At 40.4% G+C, this 11,953-nt stretch overlaps 1 protein-coding gene across 10 annotated transcripts; it reads left to right on the top strand.

Annotated features, from left to right (window-relative positions):
• Positions 1-256: 256 nt before the first annotated feature.
• Positions 257-10,740, top strand: cobll1a (cordon-bleu WH2 repeat protein-like 1a). Of its 10 annotated transcripts, XM_076880161.1 has the most exons (12): positions 257-382; positions 2,376-2,538; positions 2,644-2,681; positions 2,778-2,845; positions 2,938-3,208; positions 4,767-4,793; positions 4,884-4,966; positions 5,058-5,249; positions 5,411-5,504; positions 6,538-6,558; positions 8,391-9,668; positions 9,831-10,740. In XM_076880161.1, the coding sequence occupies exons 2-12, from the start codon at positions 2,447-2,449 to the stop codon at positions 9,836-9,838; spliced, it is 2,172 nt and encodes a 723-aa protein (XP_076736276.1). In that variant the 5' UTR covers positions 257-382; positions 2,376-2,446; the 3' UTR covers positions 9,839-10,740. The 10 variants fall into 10 exon arrangements, with proteins under 10 accessions (XP_076736276.1, XP_076736274.1, XP_004570476.3 ...); XM_076880159.1 differs by having other exon boundaries at positions 2,644-2,845; positions 4,770-4,793; positions 5,061-5,249; XM_004570419.6 differs by having other exon boundaries at positions 2,644-2,845; positions 4,770-4,793.
• Positions 10,741-11,953: the final 1,213 nt, after the last annotated feature.

Genomic DNA, 11,953 nt, shown 5'->3' with positions numbered 1-11,953 from the left:
CATAATTTAGCCCGACTCAATAGAGAGGATCAGTAGCTTATATGGATTAGAGGGGTTTTTTTTTACAAAATGAGTGGCAAAGTCTTTCAGCACTGATGGGGCAGAGTTTAAAGTTGCAGAATGGTTCACCAGGTTATCACACATGCAGATGCAGATATCAATCCTCCTTGTCCTCCTCAACACCAACACCCACAAAGCATACACACAGTAGCCATGCACATAAACAAACATGCAAAGTGCCATCACATGACTGGGCAGGGCCTGTGGGTGTGGCTGGCTTACAGAGTGAGAGAATTCCCCTGCCCCTCTCCTTCTCTCCTCCCATCACTTAACAATACAGAGGAGAAACCTGAAAGAGAATGGGACCAATGTCTGGACACAGGTGAGTGTAATAGTGTTATGAGTGCATATACAATGAATCATTCCTGTGTCTTTGAATGTGACTGCGGGTAGAGATGCAGCCTTTTAAAAGCACTAATCCTTCTTACTCAAGAAACAGAGTAGCCTAAGCTTATTTGGTGCTCAGCATTACTGCCTGAACGACATGGCTGAAGACAGACAGGCTGAGCGGATCATGTACTGTGTATTTATTCACACAAATTTGTTGTGCATGTAGGATAAGTTTCTACCGAGTTTTTAACTGTTGGTTATTCGGTGAAGGCTAATAGTGGAATAAATTGTTCCTTTAGATAGTTTAAATTTAACGAGATAACTAGGCTAACTGCTTAAAATGCAAATAAAAAATAGCGTTCTAATTGTTACTGATAATTCAGGTGTCCGGTGTGTATATCGGTATCCCTTTGTTCGGGTGTAGTAAAGGACTACAGGTTTAGTTTGGCTGTTCAGTGTACCAGCGTCTGTGCGCGCGCGTCAGCGGCCTGTGACACGCGCGTGTTGATGAGCGGAGACATGCAGCTGTTTTGTAGCACGCTCCGCTGAGCAGCTCTTTTTCAAACACACATCGGGGCGTTGGCTTTTAATCGAGCTATTTGAGGGACTGCGTCTAAGCAATGGCAGAGAACAACACAAGGTCAAAGGTGAGGACAGAGCGTAATGGAATCCCATGAAGGAGGTGAGGTGTCCTCACATGTACCCAGATAGGCAACCTTCAGTTCATGGCGGAGGTTGAGACGTGGGAAAACGGAATCACGGCAGTAATCGCAATTTAGATTTCAGGCTCTCTCCTTTTTATTTATTTTTCGTCATATTTCACTTAAGGGGTTCGTATGTGGGCCAATAGAGCGCTTTATCATTGCTTTCATGTTTCCTGTTTCTTTACCTTGTAATTCTAAGAATGGCGGGGGGGGGGGGGAACTCAAACACACAAACGTTTTTTTCAGTTCTTCACCTTTGAATGAGCAATTTCAGTCTTACAAGTTCATGTGACTGGATGTATAAATACTACAAAGTAAATGTGACAATAGAGTAATTCCATATGAGGTCAGTTGAATCTGAGAAAGTGTTCCACCTAGTGATGGGCAGATGAAGCCCCATGAAGCACTGGAGCTTTTCATCCAATTGGTTCACCCCAACGCGAAGCTTCATGAAGCTTCATTTGCTCTAGCAGGACACCTACTGGACGTAAAAATAATAGCTGGCATGAATTTGAAGAGTGTGGCATTTTGCACACAGCCTGTAAATGTCAACAACAAAAGGAGTGTGTAAAACATGTATATTGTAGTGATGGCAGTATACTGTGTATATTTATGCTGGCAGTATGGAAAATGATTATTTGCGGCAAAGTTCGAACCGCTTCATGAACCAGTCACGTGGTACAGCCGGGCAGCGAGGCTTCGGACGTCATCATTTTCAGCTCCTCCCATAAATGAAGCAAGCCTCGATACGCGCTTCGCGGAAACGCCCCCTCCATTACTCGACACACGCTCCGAAGCCTCGATACAGAACGTCCCATCACTAGTTCCACCTGACATCCTCAGAAACAGCTGGGGTTTCAACTTTAGTATACATAATGGAGCCATGTAAATGTGATACTATGGAAAAATGTCCAATCTACAGGCCCTTTAAGTCCATAGTAGTGGGTTACAGGAAATAACCACATGACAGTCTAAATACTATACAACCAGGAAATGAACACTGTCACAATAGAGACAGTGTTAATTTTTCATGGACTGACTCATAAACGTAGGTCACCATACAAGATAAACTTATTTCCCAGTATGTCGCTGGCAGTCAGTAAACTGAATAACAAACAGTAAAGACCCTTTATTGATAAGTCATAAATTCATAAAATGCAAGAATAATTTAAAGATGATAATTAGCTGTTGCCAAATAGTGAAGTATGGTGGCCATTTGGTTTCTGTTAGTTTGTGGGAGGTCATGTTTTAATCATATTTAGGAATGTAAATGGCTTACAGGTCATTTGTCTGACACTGGGAACAACTTCAGATCTTGTGCGTCCCCGTGACTTCCTCTGAGGTTCACAGAGATGAGCGAGGAGGTGGGTCCACTGCAAAGAGACCATTTGCTGTGCGTGGTTCTGCCAGGTGGGCTGGAGAAGAGTGTCACAGTGCATGGAAGGTGGGTCATATCACAGTTTAAAAAAATAAATAACTGCTGCAACAGCAATGATTTTCACAAAGTGCAAAACATGTTAAGATAATCCTTAAATTCTCATCTTCACAGTAAACCACTGATGGACTTTATAGTGACTTTCTGTGCAAGTAACCATCTGAATCCTTCAGACTATACTGTTGATATTCTATCTCCCAACAAGAGCAACATAAGTTTCAAACCAAACTCTACTATTGGCTCGGTAGAAGCTGAGAAGATTGTGCTGAAGCCCAAAGGGATGGAGGAAAAGCTCAAGGGGCCATACGTGCCTGAGGTAAAAAAGGAGGGGGAAAGTTGTAAAGTAAACCGTTGCTTCATCGCGCTTCATCACAATGAGTATATGTTAACGGTTGTTTCTCATTGCAGGCAACAATACGTCTGTTGATCAACTACAATAAATCCCATAAGACTGTGGTGCGAGTCGATCCCAAACTGCCGCTGCAGATGCTGCTGCCGTTGGTGTGTGACAAGTGTGAGTTTAAAGTAGAAACAACCATATTACTGAAAGACTCTCAGTCCAAAGAGCTGCTGGACCTGACTAAGAGCTTAAATGACCACGGACTCAGGGAAGTGTTTGCCAAAGACACAGGGGGTAAAGACCTCACTGACCATCATCAGCCCAAGACAGCAGAAACAGGTATGAAGGATGTGAAAGCTGCTAGTCAGCAGTCCTGTGATCTTATGTCCCTCTAAATATTTAAAAGACCTGTGATGTTTTTTACCACGATTTAATTCAGGTAATGTCACACTGGCTTGTGTATTTTATTTTGTTGGGAAAACCTCATTTCTATTGTCCCCCTGTTGGGTAATAATGTTAAAGCTGTACAGCATAAACACAGCAGGTACACATCAGAAACTTTTGTTTATGTTAACATAAATAGTTAAAGGCTTAAAGTTGGGGGAAATTAGATGTCAATTACTTTGAGTATGGTATCACTGTTTGTTCTGCCTTAAGTACACAGCAAAATCTCCAGTGTTAAATTAACACTAGAGAGTGTTTATATGGGTCCACTCCTCTGAGTGTTAAATTAACACCTTTGACAGTGTTATATGTTTAAAAGTAACCTAGTCAGTTTTGAAGATTAACAAAGACTAACACTGAGCAGTGCTGATTTTCTAACACTGGAAAATAACTCAAAATGTTAGAAATATTCCAGTGTTAGAAAATCAGCACTGCTCAGTGTTAGCCATTGTTAATCTTCAAAACTGACTAGGTTACTTTTAAACATATAACACTGTCAAAGGTGTTAATTTAACACTCAACAGTGTTGTATTTAACACTCAGAGGTGTGGACCCATATAGACACTCTCTAGTGTTAATTTAACACTGGAGATTAACACTGCTGCTTTCTGTGGATTTTTTTCCCATGAGTGTATGGGAAATGCTTAGAAGCAAAAAACATGAAGCAGACGGAAACTGTTTGATGACAGAAGCCAGATTCAGCAAACAGTCTAAACAGGACGAGTCCATTCCAGGTTTCACTCCTGTGAAGCACAAACCTCTAAGTCTGCAGTAAACAAAGTCTAAACAAAATGGAACAATTAAAAACTGGAAAAACATGGCTTTGGCCTTTTCTGTTGAGGGCTGCAGATGGTGGCTCATAACTGGGTGTCAGCAGCACAAATCCCTGGAGCCAAGCCGCTTGTGTCAACAGTCCAAGGTTGCTGTTTGGGAAATGCAACATGGCACAAAGCAAGAGCCATCAAACTGGTTTTATGAACATGATCACTTGATATGAATTCAGTAGTTAAGCTTCATGACCACGTGCACCTGACTGTCTCAGAGATATGACGTGCAGTCATCAGCAACAAGCAAGTTTGTCTAACATCATGTGGCATCCATGATGGCAAGAGCTGAGCCTGTTTGGAACCAAAAGAGTTGGCCTGACCCTGCAGTAATGTGGTGTTCCTAATAAAGTATTTAGTGAGTAATTCAGTACCATCAATTTGCACTGTAACCTTTGGAAGAAGAAGCCAAATGCAACATGTTGTATATGTTATGGGATCCATAGATAAGTTGTTTATTTCTTAAAAAAACATCTTCCCATGATGCCATGTCTCACAAAACCTTGCTGTCTTAGTAGTCGTAGTCACATATCTTTTATTCCTGCAATACACCTGCTCCTGTGTAAATATTAACCTAATTCATCTGTTTTGGCAACTTTGTTTTCTGTCTGTAACAACTGTCACACCAGCAGAAGTCATCTCACTTCCACTGCAAGGTAACCAACCCAAACAATTTCATATAGTGGCTCGCCATTCAGGGTTTATACTGTATATCACTTACCAATCAGATCCTTTTCATTCCCTAGACCTGCCAAAAAAGGAGAAGAAATGGAAGGAAAAGAAAGGATTCTTCAGCTTATTTAGAAGAAGGAAGAAGAAACACGAAATGGTATATTGTCAGTCTGTGAGGACAACGATGTTTGCTTTATTCTTTATTGATCAACTTTTACTGATGACCAGCATTTACATTTCACGTGTAGCAGGGCGCAGTAAGTGCTCCTGCTTCTCCAGGACCCAGGAAACAAGCGGTACTCCGTATGAATTCGGAGAGCATTTCATCTTCCAACACCTTGCCTATAGAAAAGCCCAAGAAGAGGCAAGCCCCCCCGCCACCAGTTGCTGTTTCTCAGAGTGTCAGTAACTTCAGCACCTGCAATTTAGGAGGAGCACAGGTTAGTTGGTGGCAGGGATGAAAATGGAACACGACCAGAACATCCTGAAAAATCTTTTTGTAAAAATGAGAACACTGGTCAAACTGTGAAAGAATAAAGGAACCACTATATAAATGGAAATACTTGGGACATATGCCAATGATACCATTGTGTCTCTGTAGAGCTCTGAAGGATCTACCTTAAGAAGTACCAAGAGGAGGGCCCCACCACCTCCCTGTGCAAACACACTCCAGGAGCTGCTGACAGATACTAAAGGTAAAATCATGAATGCAAAATGGTGGCGCTGTGAGGGGGAAAAAAAAAAAAAAAAAAAAGATTCCAGGAATTAATTGAGATAATGGAGCCAGTCTTTCACTTTAAACTGACAAATTATTGTCAGTCTCATTGCTTCATCTCTTATAGGGCAAGCTGTTTATGTTGCTACCTAGTGGTGACTGTCTGCAAGTAAACAAGTAAACTATCCCTGTAAAATTGCCCTTTTGCAGTATTTCAGTAAAAGGTCATTTTTACTGAAATGCTGTCAAATTGGAAATCAAATGTGTTTAAACAGAGATGAATCCTCAAAACCTCAGAGGGGTTCAAGAAAGAAATGAAATTAAGATGAAAATTATCAAAGAAAATGCCTTCAAATGGGAGATTTGGCAGTTAAATCTGACAAAAAAAACATAGCATTTATCGGTCCATACAGTTGAACCCTGTGTGAAATGACCCAGGGCCTTGTTCATAAGACATATTGGCTCCAGTCTGTCCTCAGCTTCAAGCTTTTATTCCCCTGTATTACTGTCTGAAATGTGTCTCCTGCCTGGGTCCAGGTTCTCTGTGGACATGCTTTCTTTTTAATGATCTGCTACAGATTTGGCTCTTGATTTCATTTTTAGTTAAAAACTGCTAATAATAACTAAGTGAGAATAAGTAAATTGATCACTTTTTTAAAAAAAGCTTTCTTTCGGTGATCTAAATAACAGTGTAATTGTGAACAGCAGCCTCATTGTCTTGGTTCACTCCTTCGTTTTCTTTAAACCACAACACATGCCACACTGCTGAGCTAGTGTCAATGTGATGCTGAAAAAACAACTCCCAGCCAAAGGTAGATGGACATTAAACACACTCCTGATCTCCTACGCTTGCGTAAACATGATCCCCTACAATCTGATCTTTAACATAACAGGATTTTTGCATCCGTGGCAGAACATTTAACGGAGTCTCTTCAGTATGAGGTGGTTCTAAACATCTTGGATGTTAGTTAGGAAGCTATTAGACTGAAGCTTTGTCTCCTCCCTGCTTACAGACTCTGTGCCATCCCAAGGAGGTAATTGAGGGCTGCTGCTGCTGGTGCTGCTGCTGCCACCACCCCTGTCACTTTTTGCTCTCCTCCTTCCATCACCCTATTGCTCCTCTCCATCTTCTTCCTGCGTTGGCCTCTTCTTCCTCCTTCCCGTCTTAGTGGCTTTTGTAGATCTTTTTGGTGGCTTATATGGACACACAGTGCCCTCTATAACATTTGAGACAAAGACACAAATGTTGGTTTTATAAAAAGAATTAGACATTTTCAGAGGTTAATGTTAGCTAATGGGAGAATCTAACATAAATTGAGATATAAAGACCTTCACTGCAGCCACCTTCAGTTGCTGCCGTATTGAGTTTGATATTTAATCATGGAAAGGAATGCTGTTTTGGGTTCAGATCAGGTGACTGACTTGGCCATTGAAAGATTTGCCTTTACTTTTAGGAGCTCTTGGGTTGCTTTGGGTTATTGTTGTTGCGTACTTTAGTTTTCCTTTGAACTAGTCAGTGCATTTATTCTTTTTAACACCAGAATATTGATTTAGCCACTTGTAGAGTTTCTGCTTTTTCTCTGATAGGTTTATTTAGATTTTTTTTTTTTTATCCTAATGACAGTCTTCCTCACATCTCATATTTAAAATGAGATTAAAATTACAGTGAAAATCTATAAATTACACATTCAAAACTTAAGCTTCAGCTTCAGATGTTATGTTTACCTCATTTGTCATATCTACACCTTACAATCCACTGTGATGGTGCACAGCACAAAGGAAAAACAACAAGTTGTGTTTTTTGTCCCAAAGATTATGGCGGGCACTGTATTCACGCCTTCTACATTTATAAGCTGTCCATTTGTGCTGTTCAGCTGTCTGCTTATACTACTGATCCATATTTCTCTGATAATTCTGTACTTTGCTTTTTCTAATTTGTGTGTGATTTCCTATTAATGGGTTAGACTAGAGTTAGTTATTGTGCCTTTTAAATGATAAAGAAGCCACCAAGAAGAGCATTTGGTTAAAATGAATTATTAATTCTGTTGATTCCAAAGTGACTTTTTAAAATCTTGCATGTTTAGTTCTTTCTTTGCTAAATAATATAGTTATGTGTTTTAAAGTATAATGTTCGAGTCCTTGAAGTTTATTCTTCTGCTTACTCATTTAGACAATACATCTTAAGATAAATGTAACAGTTTTATGTGCACACTTTTCTAGATTATTTTATTATTAAAATGATTGATAATCATATCAATATTTTAATGTATATTTCTGTATACTATGTAAGCCTACATCTTAATGATATACCGTTGCCTCAGAAATAATTTAAATCCTCTTTACTTTCTGCACACAAATTAATAATGTAGCATTCTTTCCCCATCAATCTACATTGAAAAAGCCTAAATGCAAAACTGAAGAACTCAAGAATTGAAATCTTTACTCTATGAGATTATTTAGATCTTTAATTCGGTCTCCTCTTAGGTAAGTTTCTACAAGACTTTGACGAGGTTATTCAAATCAAGGATGGAAAGCATCCTTGAAGCTCCATCTTTAGGTTCTTCTAAGGATGTTCAGACAACGCTTGGAGTTTACCAAAGGCCTTCTTGTTTGGTTTGCTCAGTCCTTGCTTTATCTGCTTCCAGATAAAGACCATTATTCTCCTGAACTGATACCAACTGTTGAGTGCCACAATATTAACCATTTATAGTCAATTTCTTCATTTAAAGTTATTCCTATGTGTGTACAAAAAAGTAAGGGTTTTTAATCATTTAGAAGTATCTGCACACAGATTTTTGGGTCCAAGACCTTTTAAAAATGAATAATTAAGATGAAAACTGTTGCTAAGTCTTTCCTGTTTCTTTAGAAACTGTCAAGTCCCTGAACACTCCGGAGGAACTAAAAGAAAGTGATGAGTCAGAGTGTGTAAACAGATCACCATCTTCACTGGCACGCCCTTTACAGCCAAAGTCAGGATCATCCTCCTTACAGCAATCACTGGCTCATCTCCACGAAGTGGCTGATCCCTATCTGCCTATGTTACGAGGCAAAGACTTCTCCAGCGCCCGCTGCAACCTTGCCAAAGTCCTGATGTCTTCTGTTTCTAGAGAAACACTGGTCAGACGTTTGAAGAACTCTGCCACTTTCCCCAAATTTCAAAATGGCTCCTCCTTTACCCCCATGACCCCAAGGTGTCCAAATAGTGAAGTTTTCTGCACAGATGTTGAATCCGCTTTCAAATCTAACCTTCCAACTGAGAGTGAATGGGAGTATCCAGCTGAGAAGAGGGGGATGACCACATTTAAAGTTATCCCTCTGAAGAAAACACAAGATCTTACCGGAGATCTTCCAGACCAGTGCTGTATATCACCTAAAGATACCCCAGAGAGCAAAACGTCTCATGAGGTTGGGAATAATCAAGTAGATACTGATGAGAAACGATATTCACCAGACACATCGGGGAGTGAAGACCCTGCACCCAGTCCGGATACCTCCTCTCAGCAGATTCAGCTTCCTGACAACCTGGCTTCTCCTCCACTTTTGCATGATTTAACTGATCAGAACTTACCCAGTCCACCTCTGTCGGAGGCTAGGGACACCTCTGAAAAGGAGAGGGAAGAGGTGGGCTATGAGGTCTCATCAGAGGTGATTTCAGGGTGCAGTTATGGAGAGGTTCATACTGAAGATCACATCCACTCAGAACCTCAGAAGGAATTTGTCGATAATTCCAGCGCAGACACGTGCGCCGATGAGACGAAAGCTGAGGAGGAAGTGGTGCAAGAAGAAGAGGAGAAGGAGGGCAGTTTCCCTCCACCTCCTCCACCTGTCTTTTTCAATGAAGACATAGCGATAATGGAGAATGAAAGAGAGGATACTACATCCCCCTCTTTGCTGTCCTCCCAAATATCAAGCCCTACAGTTGCCCTGAATGGGCAAATTAATGTATTCAGGGAGACCCTTCAAGACGAGCCTACTTCACCTAGGCCTGAACAGAACAGTCTGGAAAAGAAGAGTGCAGCCCCTTCCAGATTTGCTCAGGCAGTAGCAATAGCTGTCCAGAGATCTCAATGCAGTAAAGGTCCTCAACTTTCCAGTGGTGCACATGGTTTGCTTCCATCACCACCTCGGTCCACATATCAGTATGGTGAGTTCTGTACTCGACTGGTAGTTTAGTTAAGTCTCTTTACTGTGATGACTTACTTTAGAACTCACTAATAATTATATTCACATGTCTGACTGTCTTCCACTGCCTGTCTGCTTGCTAGAGGCCCTGTGACTTAGAAACATTTCTCTTATTCTTCTACAGGTGCCTGACCTGCTTCCTCTCAGATGTTTGAATGAAAGTCCTGGTTCACAGTTGGGCCTGACTGTGGACACCAGACTGAATAATTTCTAAGAACATCATCAGTTTTTATTCTTTTCTTTTTAAGGTTTGTGCTCACTGTCAAATGTCTGATTTTTGTTACAAAATGATTTATATACATGTTGAGCATAAACATTTTCTGTTATGAAGAAGGCCAAATTCATAGGACATGAGGGAAAATGTCCTGTGTGGGGTTTTTTTTTTTTGTTTGTTTGTTTTTTTTAAACCATTTTCATTCAGCATGTGCCAACACAAACACAACTCTATGCGAGAGCTTCTTTTTTTGTGTCTTTAATTGCAATTATAGGCTTATTTTCTGCATGTTTGAAATTAATTTTCTCTTTCAGAATGCCTGTTTGTATGCTTCCAGATATCAATAATACTGTAAAAAAGAGCTGTCTCATATTCTGGTCTGGATTTTAGTCACCAGGTGGCAGAAGAGCTTAGCTTTTAAAATGCACGAGCCTGACACCATCTCTTTTTAAGATTTTTTTTTTCTTTTTTTTTATAAAATCGCTGCTTACAAAGACAAAATAGACAAAAAGCATTTTATATATTTAACTGAAATTATATGGAACATTATTCTAATACTCAGTTGGGGTTTTTTGTTTTGTTTTGTTTTTTTTAGTGTCAGAGTTATTTTCCCGTAGGCTATTGCTGTTCAAAAATCCATACCCATTCAGGGACATGCCGTGAGTAAGAAATACATGTAATATTTATTAGAGATGAGATAATTTCTTGCATTTCCAGAAAAAAGAAAAGGGAAAAAAAAAGAATATCTTTAGTGTAAGCCTGGGTTTTATGCCAAGCATTTCAGCACCTTCCTGAATAAACTCAGTCCACTTTGCTCACATGCACACACAGTTATGTCTTTAATGGACCCATACCTTGGGGCAATACTGCATAGCTATACTTGGGTGCCAAAAGAATCTGCACTACTATATGTATTGATCCAGCCCTGGCCTTAAAGGAACAGCAAGGAGCTATGCAAGACCTAGCCAGAACCGCCTGTGGCTAAAGCTTCTTGTTTGCCAGGCCTGGACTGAGTGGGCTCACTTGAAGACTTTCTTTCTCTTCGTCTCTCTCTCTCTCTGTGTCTCCCTCTCTTTATCTCTCTTTCTCTAACATTCCTTGCTCCACCTGAGAAGCGAGAGAGAGAGAGAGAGGAGCATGGGTTGCTGGTGGATGATGGGAGGTGACCATTGACCCTGTCGTGTTTCCGCGGCGCTCCTCCCAGAGGAGATGCCTGGCCCTCAAGGGCACAGCCATGTCACGCTGCCGTTGTCATGGAGAATGCCATTACCGCCCCTAAGGGAAAGAGCCATGTCTAACGTTTACCAAAAAAAAAGAAGTCTGCAGGAAAAGAAACACACATGCTGGAGAGAAGCTCTTTCTCCTGCCCAAAGCAATGATATCCAATGTAAGTGACAACTCTGGCATTATCCTTTTCCAAGCAGGGAAAGGTTGAATTTCAACCAGAGCACTAATATTCGTCATTATTCAGACACAACGAAGCTGGATTTATAACGTGGTATAACAAAAATACTACATGTCATTTCTGATCAAGCATACAACCGTGATGTTATTAGCACAGGTGAACGACAGAGAGGAAACAGACGCAAAGAGGTTTTACTGATTATTGTCTCTGGAGACGAGGTGAGTGAAATCCTGGAGGACACTTCAGTCACATGAGCACACACAGGTTCAAACACATTAATGAGGGGCCTTTGGGATGAATGCAAGATCACTCTCTGGATCGGTTTAGTTAAACACACCTGAACAAACAAGGAAAAGTGAGTGCATGTACAGAACACTGATGGACAACAAAGGAACCTACACGGCAAGACTCCACCGTACAACCTCAAAATCAAAGGAAAATCTCTCTCTTAATCACTCACACAACACACAAAATTCATAATTAAAAAATGAAAAAAGTCTTTGTTTGATTTCAGTGATCATGTTGATGTCAATATGAAAGCCACTAAACTGCTTACAGTTGTACTGCAGCTCTTTCCACCAAGATCTTCCTGAATTATAAAAAAAATATATTTAAATTATAAAAAAAA

Source organism: Maylandia zebra, linkage group LG23 (genome assembly GCF_041146795.1).
Source record: "Maylandia zebra isolate NMK-2024a linkage group LG23, Mzebra_GT3a, whole genome shotgun sequence".
Lineage (NCBI taxonomy): Eukaryota > Metazoa > Chordata > Actinopteri > Cichliformes > Cichlidae > Maylandia > Maylandia zebra.
This window is presented reverse-complemented; position numbering and strand designations above follow the sequence as displayed.